We start from the raw sequence: 15590 nt of genomic DNA on the forward strand, positions 1-15590 counted from the left end.
CATGCTTGTAGAGAATGATTTACCAAAACTAAGTTACTGTGTTGATCTTTTTCACATTTTCTAGGTTGATAGAAGCACTGGGGACCCAATCATAGCACTTAAACATGGAAAAACTCAGATTTTCATGCCATGGCCCCTTTAATTTAAGAGAGATAAATACAAACAATCAAGATGGCGAAAGCGTCTAGCAATTTTGATTGGACAGAAGATGAGGTAGATTTTTCACTCTGGACTATTAAAAAGCAAATTTTTGTAAACTTTGTTGGAGATGCGTTAATAAAGTTGTATCTTGTCCTGTAGGCAGCCAATGTTACCAATGTTTGTCACGGATACCAAATACTCGCGCATGCCTGCAGACTGAACACATAATACCAGCCTGATCTAACAAATTTCCGTGTTATAGTCACGGATCTCCAGATTTTCTGTGTCCGCACGACAGACCCTCTTTTCCCTGTCAGTTTCACGCATTGGTCACTCCATTGTTCTTACCACTTTCTCACCATTTTTGCTTGGGTTTGGGGTTAGAACGACTTTCTGTTACATAAAATGACATCCTAACCCAAACTCAACTCTAACCCTAACGTCAGGGGACAATTGTATAAAAATCCAGAAAGAAATAGTATAAACCAATAGTTAAAGTGACATCCTAACCCAAACCCCAAATCTAACACAAAACCCAAGCGACAATGGTTTAAAAATAGGAAAAACAATTGAGTAACCAAAATGTGAAACTGACCCGGAAAAGAAAGTCCGTGATACGGAAATGGAAAAATGCAGAGATCCGCAACAACGACACTGATAAATGAGTAAAATATTCCGTAACTATGCCACGGAAATTTGTGAGGTTGCATAATACACATGTGCATGACATTATCATTTTTACAGATGTGTGTTTTCATCATTTACATGATGAAAGTGATGTCACAGTGATGTCATTTTCAAAAACTTGCACTTTAAAACCAGTTTTCGCAAGTTTGCGTTTTCTGGACCCTAAAACACCAATATCATGTAAAACGGAAAAAAGTTCCCATTTTTGGTTGAAACGGTGAAGTGTAAACAGCCCCCAAAGATAAAAAATGACAAAATGTCAAGATTGGATCTAGTTTGGGTTTTGCATTTCAACAGATTGAAAATTTGGCAACATCATAGTAAAGAGGTTTTTGTGAACAAGCTAAAGGAGGGGTAGCAGGTTCAGACCTTGACAAAAGGGTGGTCCAGCAGGGCGCTGGCGGTCCAACGGCGCTTGGGTTCACTCTCTAGGCAGTGTGCCAGGAAATCCTTCCCCTCTGTGCTCAGCTTTTCCGGAATGGGTGGTTTGTGGCCCATACCCACTTTATACATGATCTGAAAGTTATGTTCATATTCATGCCAGGGTCTCTGTGTAAATAAACACAAGGGGCGAAAAATTAGTTTGGTTCCACTCTAGAAATGCTGCTGGTGAATAAACTAAATCTGTTAAGTACTCAAACAACCTAGTTGGTGGACATCAGATTTTTTTTCACAAAAGCCCAATTAGGCATTCATGTAGTTGTATACATAATGTACTTTGGTTTAGCTGTTACAGGCATGTGTTGACAAGCTCAGAAATTGGTTTTTAGGATACTGGGTGTAGCAGACATGTTAAAAAAGGTATCTGAACTAAAAAGATATTTTAGACAAATTAACAAAACTCAGCAAATATCTATAAGTTTTTGTTTACCTTTCCAGTGACCATTTCGATGAGGACACAACCTAAACTCCAGATATCAGCAGCCCGACCATGACCTTCACCCTTTGCTCTTGTGATGACCTCAGGAGCCATGTATGCTAAAATGACAAAAAAATTCTCGTATTATAAAAAACTTAAGCTCTATTAACCGAATCTGTAGCACTCTTATTATTTAAAGGTATAGCGGAAGATTTAACAGGCGTTCCCTCCTCCCGAGGGAAATCTTCCGGAGAGTGTGGGGCGTGTGCATTTTTAAAAAATGTGGAGGGGCGGTTCTTTTAAATAATTCAGGAAAATCTTGCGCTATACCTTTAAGCTAACATTTTTTAAATTCATTTATACTTCTATTTGAGTCAAGTACAATGAAAAAAATGTAATTGTTTCACTTAAAGGATTATTCCACTTTCATAAAAAATTCTGATAGTTTACTCACCCCATGTCATCCAAGATGTTTATGTCTTTCTTCAGTCGATAAGAAATTAAATTTTTTTGAGGAAAACATTCCAGGATTTTTCTTCATATAGTGGACCTCAATGGTTTAGTTTCAATGCAGCTTCAAAGGGCTCTAAGCAATCCCATTCGAGGCATAAACGGACTTATCTAGCAAAATGGTCATAATTTTTGCCAAAAATAAAAAAATATATAAACACTTTTAAACCACAATTTCTCATCTTGCACTAGCCGTGTGATGTGCAAGCGTTATTTATGTAAAGTCACGCTGGCACATCACACAGCTAATCCAAGACGAGAAGTTGTGGTTTACAAGAACTTATTTTTAAATTTTTTGGTGAAAATTACGGTAATTTTGCTAGATATAACCCCTTATTCCTTGGATGTGAACGTTTAGAGCCCTTTGAAACTGCAATTTTAAACTGCATTGAAAATGTTAACCGTTAAGGTCCACTAAAGTCCACTATATGGAGAAAAATCCTGGAATGTTTTCCCAAAAAAAAAAAGTAATTTCTTATCGACTGAAGAAAGACAGACATCTTGGATGACAATTATCAGAATTTTTATGAAAGTTTAATCAACTTGTATTTACAATTTGTTTCAACTTTCTTGACTAATGAGGAGTTGCCATAAATGACAAAGTCAAAGTTGAATTAGCTAAAGTTATTTACATTTATAGCAACTCCTCACTAGTCAAGAAAGTTGAAATGAATTCAAGCTGATTAAACTTAAAGGTGCAGTGTGTAATTTTTAGAAGGATCTCTTGACAGAAATGCAAAATAATATACAAAACTATATTATCAGGGGTGTATAAAGACCTTTTTATAATGACCCGTTATGTTTTAATTACCTTAAAACGAGACCTTTTTATCTACATACACCGTAGGTCCACTTACATGGAAGTCGCCATTTTGTGCCGCCATTTTTCTACAGAAGCCCTTAACGGACACATTTTTTTACTAAGTTGTCTCTTACGGTAACATGTTTGTCCGGTGGCGGCTACTGTAGCTTCTCTATGCGTTTCAAGAGCGAGGGGTGAGCAGTGGACTAAGCCGTGGTTGCAATTCGCAACCTTACCACTAGATGCAGCTAAAATTTACACACTGCAGCTGCAAAATAACTGCAATTTATGTGCAACAAGGAATTTTTACAGTGTAGGGGTGTCAGTCTGAGTTTAAACTGATTTGATTTTGTTATATATATGAAGAGTTTCGTTGCAAAACGAGATAACCACCGTTTTTTTAATTGTTCAGAAATCTCGTTTTTTGGTTGTGCATTCCAATTAATTTGTTTAATTTAATAATTTTAATAACTGCAGTTGGTTTGTTTTGATTTAAACTGTCATAACTTAAAAAATACAGCTAATTAGCACAATAAAACAAAATAATATTATTATAACATAATAATAAACATTTTTACACAAAAATAAAAAAAAATGGATTTATCTCGTTTTGCAACGAAACTCTTCATATATACATAAAATGTACTTGATGTATTAAACATATAAATATGTACTAAACATATAAATGAATGAGGTCAAATCAAAGCATGTCAACTTCCTTCAGCTGACTCAGCATTGGAAAATCATCAAGTCATCCAACAAGCCTAAACCATTTTCACAAAACAATCTACAGGGAAAATCTAGCAACATAATCCTAAACCCTGATATGAGATACACCATTCAAAAAGCATGAGATGCCCTCTTGTGTTTAAATATGGAAACTACAACTGTGTCCCAACTCACCTGCTGTTCCCAAAGTGCTGTTCACCTCCCCAGGCATCGTCTGAGCGTTGTTCTTCAGCTTCACTGAGCAACCAAAATCTCCCAGTTTAATCAAGCCAGAAGATGTGAGAAAGATGTTTGCTCCTGGTAAGTAAACGCCAGAAATGCATTATTTTTATGACATGAACTGATCTCAGGATCACATTTGCTCATAGTAGAAAAGAGAAAAAAGCACCACAACAGACCTTTGATGTCACGGTGTACGATCCCATTTTCGTGAAGCACGTTTATCGCCGTTGTGATCTGTTTGCTGTAGAGGCGGATGACGTGTTCCTGCAGACCCAGTCTAGACACCTCCTCTAGCGTCCCTTCATCACAGTACTCCATAAAGATATACATCTCCTCCTACAGAAAAACAACATGTATAAGGAAGAGTAAACTTCAAAAGATCTTAAATAGATAAAAATGACATATAAACACATTTCAAAGGTTTTACCCTGTGCAACTCCACGCCAAAGTAGCGGACGAGGTTGGGATGTTTAATTCCTTCGAAGATCTTCAGCTCATCGGCCGTTTCCTTTATTGTTTTGTGGTCGTTGGGTTGAAAGCGAATCTGAAAGCAAATTTACGGTTAATCATGTGTTGGAAAGCATTGGAATGGGGTACGATTTTAAATATGTATCAACTAAGATCGAGCTATATAAGTAAAGTCTATTTTCTTTAAAAAAAAATCCAGATAATTTACTCACCACCATGTCATCCAAAATGTTGATGTCTTTCTTTGTTCAGTCGAGAAGAAATGATGTTTTTTGAGGAAAACATTCCAGGATTTTTCTCATTTTAATGGACTTAAATGGACCCCAATACTTAACAGTTTTAATGCAGTTTAAAATTGCAGTTTCAAAGGACTCTAAACGATCCCAAACGAGACATAAGGGTCTTATCTAGTGAAACGATTGTAATTATGCACTTTTAAACCACAACTTGCTCTGGCTGTGTGACGCGCCAGCGTGACCTCACGTAATTGCGTAATGACGTCGAAAGGTCACGTGTAACATATATGAAACGCACATTTGCGGACCATTTTAAACAATAAACTGAAACAAAAACATTAATTAGTATCATTCGACATACAAAAACGTCGGAACGGTCTTCTTTCTCCACACTTGTAAACACTGCGGCGTAGTTTCGATACGTAATCCGTGACCTCTTGATGTGATGAAGTAATATGTGAAGATGCGCTGGCGCGTCACAGAACCGGAGGAAGATGAGAAGTTGTGGTTTAAAGTGCATTTTTTATTTTTCTTGCAAAAAATGACAATCGTTTCACTAGATAAGACCCTTATGCTTAGTTTGAGATCGTTTAGAGTCCTTTGAAACTGCAATTTTAAACTGCATTAAAACTAATAAGTGTTGGGGTCCATTAAAATGAGAAAAATCCTGGAATTTTTCCCTAAAAAAAACATAATTTCTTCTCGACTGAACAAAGAAAGACATCAACATTTTGGATGACATGGTGGTGAGTAAATTATCTGGATTCTTTTTTTTTAATGAAAACTGACTAATCCTTTAAGTGGTGAAAATACCTCCTTCATGGCCATCAGGTCACCAGAGTCCACGTTAATGCACGTATACACCTTCCCGTACTGCCCCTCACCTGTAAATAGACAATAGATAGTGTTTAAATCCAAAAGTACATTTCCGGAAAATGCCAAAAAAAGCTGCAAGTTGACTTCTTACCTATCTTGTTGCCTCTCTGCCATTTGAAGGTGACCTTGCGTAGCCCCACATGCATGACATTGTCATAGGATTTGGGGGTGTTGCACACCTGACCAATGATGTTGCGCTGTCTCATGAGCTGATAATGCTTCTCGTCGAAGGCGTGTATGGAGCGCCGAACCGCCTCCATGGGACTCTGACCTGCCGCTGTGTCTGCAGGCAAACAGAGTTGGTACTTTTCATTTATTTTTATGCATTGGTTCAAAGCATCTATTTAGGTGAAATGATTCAAATACATGTATACTGGTGCATAAAAATTAAAATATTCCTCTATTGCATTAAACGGTAACAACTGTTTCTAACATAAAATCATTCTATATAATGTCAACAACATTCTGTAAAAATATAACCTTGATATCTTTAATATTGACTGAGTAGAGTCATGTCAAAGATCGAAATCAATGTGAAATCAATCTTTAATGCTTCTAATCTCATAATCAGATTGAGACTTTGATACCTTTAATAAAGTTGCGAAGGTCCCAGCTGCGACGGGCAGTATTGCTGGGGTCTCCTTTGGGGTACGAGGGCTCTGGAATGGCAAGAGAAAACTTGCATTTAAAGGGGACATTTCACAAGACTTTTTTAAGATGTCAAATAAATCTATGGTGTCCCCAGAGTACGTATGTAAAGTTCTAGCTCAAAATACCATATAGATAATTTATTATAACAAAAATCACCACTTTGTAGGTGTAAGCAAAAATGTGCCGTTTTGGGTGTGTCCTTTAAAATGCAAAAGAGTTGATCTCTGCACTAAATTGCACTGCTGTGGTTAAGGGGTGGTATTATCCCCTTGTGACATCACAAGGGGAGCCAAATTTCAATGACCTATTTTTTCACATGCTTGCAGAGAATGGTTTAACAATACTAAGTTACTGGGTTGATCTTTTTCACATTTTTCTAGGTTGATAAAAGCACTGGAGACCCAATTATAGCACTTAAACATGAAAAGTCAGATTTCATGATATGCCCCCTTTAAAAATAATGCATTAATACCATGCAATGGTTCCCTTAACTGGTGCAGCCCTTTATGAGTGGGGGGTGAAAAGATAATGTACACCTTAATATAATTAATATAACTCATTTAACTCACATTTTTGGGGGTCTAGAAGCCTAATCTTGGTCTTGTTTTAAAAAAGACACTTAAAATTTTTACGAAAGTGTCTGGAGGTGAAAATAATTAATATAAAAAATTTGTTATAGCAGTTTACATTTATTGTAATAAATAAAAATAAGTAAGGAATAATTGACGACAGGCCATTGAATTATAAGAAAATATTGAACACTCACGGTGGTTATGCGGCACATTATTTAGTTTATACCACGGTTACCAAAAATATTGCTCTGGTGCCTATTTTTAAGACATTTTAAAGGTTAGGTGTGCAGTTATTAAAAAATAATCAACACCCATGAAACATTTTCTCAACCAATCAGAATAAAGCGTGGTATAATGTAATAAAGTATATATTTTATACATAAATTAAAAAATATTTGATTTGTTTCACACTTTTAGTGGTTTTACCAACAATGGCCAACTGTTTGCTACTTGTCACAAATTAATAAATTACTGTCACTGCATTATTATTACTGCTAAAAGTTTTTTAAAAATATAAAAACTAAATTCTTACACCTTTCCAACGATATATAGTTTGTAATGGTAGATTAACATTTACATGAAAATATTGAAGTAATCTCTGCTGTCCCACTCACAGGACAGCACCAGTTAAGGGGTTAATGACCCCATTCCCCCTTATTTAACACCAGTGAACACTAAACCCAGCTCGTACCCTCGCGGTCCTCTGTGGGGCTGGAGTGTCGACTTAGAGACTTAAACTGCAGCTCTGCTGCTACAGACGACAGTCGGTCGTTCTCATGTGCACTGGAGCCCCTGTGTGGCAGAAGTCAAATGTTAAGATACCACCTACATTTGGACAAACTTTCAATGTTTGGCACACAAAACGTGCAACCGAATACATAAAAGACAGACATGTTAGTTGTTGCGCATGCTTTTACAACACTACAAAGAATGAAAAGCAAGCTCTATTACAGCACAGCATTGTTAGTCACAATAAACAGCATTAAACTCTTTCAAACCATGTAAAGCCACCTCTGCCTCTTTGTTTTAGAATGAATACAGTTTGAAGCTATTGTAAAATAGCCAATACACACACACAAACACACATACACAAATTCACTGAATTATATATTTGGGCTGCTTACGTGAAATGTGAAGCAGTGACAGCAGTAAAGTCATGCATTACACTGATTTCACTGTTTTAAGGGAGTTATTCTTCTTTACATTTTTAAATCATGGTAAAAGTCATTGTAGCGCACAGCCTTGAGCGTCATATATTTAATGATAAAGATGCATTAATAAAAATAATTTATGTGTGTAATGATAAGGATGCATTAAAAAAAATTATTCATATCTTTAAATGATAAGGATGCATTAATACAAATAATTCATATTGGCACTAATGGGAGTTTAACGCTAAATGTAAAAAATACACTAGTCGACATTGGAAGTGGATCAAAAAAGTTCATCAGAGTTGTCCTAAGACAAGAACAGGCATTGTTCAAAATTTTAAGACAACTTTTATGAAAGGGTTAGATCCACTTCAAATCTTGACTAGTGTACATCAGATCCAGGATCAGGTGTGGTCACTTTAAATATACTAATGGTCAATCAAGCAGAGGTGAACTGATCTTCAAACGTTGAGAACTGCATACACATGGAGGATTGTGAATTTCCCCCAAGTAAAATTCAAAGGGGTCATTATTAAGAATTAAAAATTTTATTTATCATGCTTTTTTTCTGTCATATTTACTCACCCTCAAGTTGTTTAAGACTTGTACTAATTTCTGTTGAACAACACAAAGGAAGATATTTGTAATTAAGCAGGAAACAGAAGCACCATTGAGCTCCATATTAGGAGAAAAAAATAGCATGGAAGTCAATGGTGGTCAAAACTGTGTGGTTACAAACATTGCTCAAAATATCTTCCTTTGTGTTCAGCAGAATAAAGAAATGTATTTTAACAACTTATGGGGGGAAATGATGACAGAATTTTAATTTTGGGGTGAATTTTCACACAATTCATCTTAAAGGGACACTCCACTTTTTTGAAAATATGCTAATTTTCCAGCTCCCCTAGAGTTAAACATTTAATTTTTACCGTTTTGGAATCCATTCAGCTGATCCCTGGGTCTGGCGGTACCATTTTAAGCATAGCTTAGCATAATTCATTGAATCTGGTTATACCATTGGCATCGCGCTAAAAAATAACCAAAGGGTTTCAATATTTAAAACTTCTTCTGTAGTTACATTGTGTACTTAGACCGACGGAAAGTTAAAAGTTGCAATTTTCTAGGCCGATATGGCTAGGAACTATACTCTTATTCTGGCGTAATAATCAAGGACTTTGCCGCCTTATGCTAAGCTATGCTAAAAGTGCTAGCGCCAGACCCGGAGATCAGCTGAATGGATTCCAAAACATTAAAAATCAAATGTTTAACTCTAGAGGAGCTGGAAAATGAGCATATTTCCAAAGAAAGTGGAGTGTCCCTTTAAAGGCGGGGTGCACGATCTCTGAAAGCCAATGTTGAGATTTGAAATCACCTAAACAAACACACCCCAGACATACGCAACCCCTTTTACTGCTGATTGGCTACAAGTGTGTTTTGGTACTCGGCCCGACTTATGCACCCCCGCCTTTAAAAGATCAAAGAAATTTTTATTCCTCTGATATGACCCCTTTAACTTCTCATCTGTTGTGAAAACAGCATTATGCAAGATTTTCTCATGGACTTGGGTGACAAAACACCAAATTAGAAAATTTGGAACAAAAGATTTTTTAGGAACAAATATTTTTTAGCAACACATTTCTGCCAATTTGACCATAAATTCACACACAAGCCCACGAGAGATGCTGTTTTGACATGGATGTGAGGGTTTAGGATGTTTCAGAGCTCCATGAGGAATTGAAAGGGGCAGTCCTGACTACCTGATGTCATTAGGGACGCTGCAGGTGGATTTGATGGCGTGGCTGTGTTCCCCAGAGGGTAACGGAGGGGCGGGGCGGGGACCTGGGGTACACAACTGGGAACGCAGATCACACGGGAGACTCCTAGAGCTGTGTTGAAAACATACACTGACAGCCTCAGCATTGTGTTTCAGATGTAAAGGTGCGCATGTGAGTGACATCAGCACACATACATACACACGCACACTCTATGTTGCAGCACAGGTTGTGGTTAAAGCATTAATAAAAGCATGACACGTTTAATTACACCCTCCTCCAGATTAACAACAGAGCACGAGACCATGCAAACATGTAACTTAAGCGGAGTAACATTGAATCTACTAGCTGTGCTAATGATTTGTGGTAAAGACTCCGGACATGACCTACCTGAAGCCCTCAGAGTGAGATGAAGGGATGAAGAGGCATGGGTTTGGAGGGTCGCTGTGGCAACGGGGGACTTTGACAGGTCGAGGGCTGTTTCGAGGGCCTGGTGAAAGAACAATACTAGTTCAAAACATTATGACATTAGCTTTCAATTTAAAGTCTTAAAGGTGCAGTGTGTAATTTTTAGAAGGATCTCTCGACAGGAATGCAAAATAATATAAAAAACTTTATATAAAGACCTTTTCATAATAAACCGTTAAGTTTTTATTACCTTAGAATAAGACATTTTTATCTACACACACAGAGGGTCCCCTTACGTAGAAGTAGCCATTTTGTGCCGCCATGTTTCTACAGATGCCTTTAATGGACAAATTTTTTTACTAAGTTGTCTCCGACGATATCATGTTTTTCCAGTGGCGACTACCGTAGCTTCTCTATGCGTTACAAAAGCGAGGGGTGAGCAGTGGACTGAGCCATTGGTTGCAATTTGCAACCTCACCACTAGATGCTACTAAAATATACACACCGCGCCTTTAAAGAAAAACAAGATTCAAATAAATAAAATCCTGTTTTTACAAACTTAAACATCCATATGTGGTTTAAAGTGCACCTATTTCATTGCTAAAAAAAACTTTATATTGTGTATTTGGTATAATACAATGTGTTCGTGTGGTTTATGGTTTTAAAAAACATTGTTTTCCAAATACCATACATTTTCGTAGCTCCAGATTTCCCTGTCTTCCTGAAATGCATGCATTTTGTACAAATCTGTCCCAGATTGGCCACCTAATCTGTACGTTGTGATTGGTCTGAATACCTCTGACAGCAGCCGGAAATGTGACACTCCTTACAATATTTGAAAGATTCGTTCACAATGCAATGCTAACAGGATTTAACTTACAGGCTGTGAGTCCACATCACCAATCCCAGAAATTGAACTGTTGCCTACAATCCGTGTGTTTGTTGTAGTCCAAGAAAAGAGATTTACGTTGGAGACGATAACTCGCGTCATCGTTTACCTTGGGGTTTGTACCTTTTGCTTATTGTTTACATGTACTAATACACACCAAAGGAAATGTAAAACATGAATCGGACAATAGGTGCTCTTTAAAACGCTTTTTGGTTGGATGGGATAGGTTGTTTTTTGAGACACAACATGACTAAAGTGATACACAACCTGCAATCGTCTACAGCTTTTTACCAATTTATGACATTTAATGTGAACTATATAATCATGATTTAATTACAACAAATAATAGAGAACATATTGTAGTCACACCATCATTATTATAATGAACCTTTTTTTTGGATTTTACAGGGACAGAGAAAACTTACCAAAGTACATACTGCTTACTGGACTGTGTGGTTTTCCGATAACATGCCCGATACATTCGTTCATCAACGCCTGCAGACTCTATACAACACAAACCATTAATAGGTCAATGACAAACCATTGAAACTGTGTTTTTTAGACAACAGAACACAGATGTCTTACCAGAAAGTCATCTTCAGGCAAAGCTGATATAAATGCAGCCTCAATCGCTTGAAGAAAATCAAAGCCCTGAGTCGCCCATCTGGGGATGAAACAAAAAATAACCTCACGTAACAATCATAAGCATGATAATAGACGTGGTGATATCATTCATTTATGAGAATGGAAAGATTTTCTCGGAAAATTAGCAACTTAAAAGGATAAACACATTGAATCTGTACCAAAATCTTGTTAACTGCCTACATACTAGACAGCATTTTAAGGGTCATATGTGGGTTTCAAACACTTTTTGAAGGCTGTAACAGATGGTAGGCATGATTATGTTATAATTAAAGACACCTTTTTGGACAAATGCTAACATTTACTGCTTAAAGTTACAACTTTAAAGGGGACATTTCACAAGACTTTTTTAAGATGTAAATCAAGATAAATAAATCTTTGGTGTCCCCAGAGTACTTATGTGAAGTTTTAGCTCAAAATATTAAATAGATAATTTATTATAGCATGTTAAAATTGCCACTTTGCAGGTGTGAGCAAAAATGTGTCGTTTTGGGTGTGTCCTTTAAAATGCAAATGAGTTAAACTCTGCACTAAATAGCAGTGTTGTGATAGGATAGTGCAGATTAAGGGGCGGTTTTATCCCCTTCTGACATCACAAGGGGAGACAAATTTTAATGACCTATTTTTTCAGATGCTTGCAGGGGTTGGTTTACCAAAACTATGTTACTGGGTTGTTCTTTTTCACATTTTCTAGGCTGATAGGTGCACTGGGGACCCAATTATAGCACTTAAGCATGGAAAAAGTCAAATTTTCATGATATGTCCCCTTTAAGAATTTGCAGTATGGAATACAAAAGTGAATATTTCTACCTAATATTTTATTAGAAAATTGTGTCATGATTTTAGCACTTTAAATCCTTCACTTTCATTTTGGTTATGATGCTATAGAAGGCAGCTGACACCAAATTACCCATTTAGGTTTTAGATCAGAGCCTACTCACCTTGGACGGGTGCCTCTCCCACTTTCACATTTAGTGAGAACAAAGTTCATCCACTTGCGGGCAAAAGCAATGTAGTGTTCCCCTATCTTTCGCCTGAACTCTCCAGACATCAGACGGACAACCTCTTTATGATACTGCAGAGACAAAAGAAATAAGTGTTTGGAAGCGATGGATGAGGAAACTCTTTATTATTTGTTTTTTATACTCGAACACTAAAGTTTTTCCTTTCCTTTAGATGGACACTCCACTTTTTTTGAAAATATACTAATTTTCCAAACCATTCAGCCGATCTCTTCGTCTGGCGGTACCACTTTTAGCATAGCTTAACACAATCCATTGAATCTGAATATACCATTAGCATTGCGCTCAAAAATAACCAAAGAGTTTCGATATTTTTCCTGTTTATAACTTGACTCTTCTGTAGTTACATCGTGTACTAAGATTTTCTAGGCAGAAATGATTAGGAACTCATTCCGGCGTAATAATCAAGGACTTTGCTGCTGTAACATGGCTGCAGGAGGCGCAATGATATTACGCAGCAGCCGAAAATAGTCCCCTTTGTAACTTTCAATAGAAGGGGACTATTTTCAGGCACTGTGGAAATTTATTAGACAATTAACTGTCAGCAAAATTTCAGAATCGTGACAGCCCTAGATGACTTGTGACCTATAAATGTTGCAGTAAAATGCTGTTTAAAATGCTTGATACTATGGTACCTACTATAGCTTTTTCATGCGACAATGTTAAAGAGGTCAAAACCACATACCACTACCAACTGTCCATGTTCATTTATATCTCTCATTGTCAATTTGACATCGTTTTACAATCGACTGACAAAGACTTGTTTAACTGAACTGCTTATAGAATAGTTTTTGGTTGCAACCCTTTGACGTAAATAAAACGGTGGCCTCTGAATAAAAAGATTTGTGCAGTTTCACATTCATTTAGCCAATGCCAGCTTTAATCAAGTGTTTATAGCCAGTACCTTTAAAGGTGCAGTCAGACATGTTTTCTCAATGTTAAATTGTAAAATAAAGGGTTACCGAATGCACAGTGTCTTTGTCACATGTTACATGTAATTATTATAGTATTAACAGTTAATTGTGCATAATTACACCTAACCAACCCTAAACCAAACCCTAATCCTATAGTAACTAAGTACATGCTACTTATCCTTATTACAGAGTACTTAAATAGTTACACTGTAACAGACACCGTAAAATAAAGCGCAAGCATGCGTTCACATAATCCTCGTGGCCTCTGACCTCAAAAGCAAAGTTGTAGCCCTGGATCATGGCCTCTCTGTAATACTGTTGCAGTGTGGCTTTCTCAGTTTCCTCCACCCCTGCCTCGAACTCCGACGTGAACATCAGCTCCACCTGATCGATCGCTGTGTTGATCTTGATACACAGCTGAAGAGCCTCATTCTGTGAAGAGAGAAACTTTGTTTATTGTTTAAAGATTATGGGTTTGATGCTTAGAAAAAGCATGAACTGACACAATGTATTTCCTGCACCCAAATGCATAAACGTACATGTACATAAAGGAATCTGTGAAGGAACGTTTGCTGATGCACTGCTATTAAGTTTCAACACACTGCATAACAGCATACAGTACAGCTTATGGAGCGAAACCATCGGAAGCCTCCTTAAAGGGACACTCCACTTTTTTTTAAATATGCTTATTTTCCAGCTCCACTAGAGTTCAACATTTGATTTTTACCGTTTTTGAATCCATTCAGCTGATCTCCGAGTCTGGCGCTACCATTTTTAGCATAGCTTAGCATAATTCATTGAATCTGATTAGATCATTAGAATGCATTAGCATTGATTTTCAATATTTTTCCTATGCTGCCGTATTGTGGCGGCAGGAGGCGCAATGATATTATGCAGTGCCTGAAAATAGTCCCATGCCATTGAAAGTTACTAAGGGGACTATTTTCGGGCATTGCGTAATATCATTGCACCTCCTGCAGCCATGTTACAGCAACAAAGTCATTTATTATTACGCCAGAATGAGAGTATAGTTCCTAGCCATATCTGCCTAAAAATCGCAACTTTTAATTTTTTGTCAGTCTTGGTTCACGATGTAACTAAAGAAGAGTCAGTTTTAAATATGAAAAATATGCGCACTCCTTGGTTATTTCTAGCACGATGCCAACGGTCTAATCAGATTCAATGGATAACGCTAAGCTATGCTAAAAGTGGTAGCGCGGGGCGCCAGACCTGGAGATCAGCTGAATGGATTCCAAAAATGTAAAAAGCAAAATTTTTTGCATATTTTCAAAAAAGTGGAGTGTCCCTTTAAATTAGTTTGTGGGTCTGTATTGATTCCTGACCGAAGTCTCTTTAAATGACAATGTGTGAGGAGACACTAGCACGCATTTCATTTGATTGCGACCTAATGCATTACATGACTGAAACCATTTTATATATGATATGAAAGTAGGTCTCAACAACCCCCAGAAATAGAAAACAAGCAGAGAGATGAAAATAAATGAGAAAAGATTGAATCACCTTGAGTTGTTCAAGAGCACAGACGATTAAAGGCTGACTGGATGTCTGTTCCCGGCTAAGGGTGAGAAGATCTTCCATGGATTGTTGAAAGGCTTTGCGTTGTGCCACCAGGTGTGCCGACTGCATGACAATCAGAAGGAGATTTTTCACCTGGGAATCGGGAACGAAACGTGAAAGTGACATATCTGAAGCCTCATTTTATCAAAAATTCATGTCTTCATACATCTAACCTATACCTTCATGGCCCGTAACGTGTCTACGGTCTCCATCTGAGGTACCAGTTTGAGAACAGTACCGTCCCAATCGGCCCAGGCGCCATCGGCATTGGACTCTCCCAGTCCGTGTTTGCTCATGATCAGGTAGGCCTCATCCTCTGGGATCTCATCTGGCTCTTTGGAGCAGTCTTTTCCCGCTGCTGCGTTCAACAACTGCAAGATGACCAGCTTCTGCTCCATCAGGCCATGAGGGACAAACACCTGAAGCTCCTCCAGTCCTGGGATATGGACCTTTTAGAAATT

At 37.4% G+C, this 15590-nt stretch overlaps 1 protein-coding gene across 3 annotated transcripts in view; it reads right to left on the minus strand.

Moving 5' to 3' along the window:
- The window catches only part of map3k4 (mitogen-activated protein kinase kinase kinase 4), a 41554-nt gene that overhangs the window by 866 nt on the left and 25098 nt on the right, over positions 1-15590 (minus strand). For 2 of the 3 annotated variants that reach the window (XM_055169520.2, XM_055169521.2), the window contains exons 10-26: positions 15309-15578; positions 15073-15222; positions 13822-13983; positions 12557-12690; positions 11559-11637; positions 11399-11477; positions 10067-10166; positions 9662-9790; positions 7445-7545; positions 6118-6189; positions 5622-5813; positions 5468-5538; positions 4378-4494; positions 4127-4286; positions 3903-4025; positions 1700-1806; positions 1198-1377 (exon numbers count right to left, since the gene is read on the minus strand). In XM_055169520.2, coding sequence (XP_055025495.2) covers positions 1198-1377; positions 1700-1806; positions 3903-4025; positions 4127-4286; positions 4378-4494; positions 5468-5538; positions 5622-5813; positions 6118-6189; positions 7445-7545; positions 9662-9790; positions 10067-10166; positions 11399-11477; positions 11559-11637; positions 12557-12690; positions 13822-13983; positions 15073-15222; positions 15309-15578 — 2226 coding nt within the window. The remainder of the gene's footprint in view (positions 1-1197; positions 1378-1699; positions 1807-3902; positions 4026-4126; positions 4287-4377; positions 4495-5467; positions 5539-5621; positions 5814-6117; positions 6190-7444; positions 7546-9661; positions 9791-10066; positions 10167-11398; positions 11478-11558; positions 11638-12556; positions 12691-13821; positions 13984-15072; positions 15223-15308; positions 15579-15590) is intronic. The other variant, XM_055169522.2, reaches the window with a different exon arrangement.

Source organism: Misgurnus anguillicaudatus, chromosome 11 (genome assembly GCF_027580225.2).
Source record: "Misgurnus anguillicaudatus chromosome 11, ASM2758022v2, whole genome shotgun sequence".
Taxonomy (NCBI): Eukaryota; Metazoa; Chordata; class Actinopteri; order Cypriniformes; family Cobitidae; genus Misgurnus; species Misgurnus anguillicaudatus.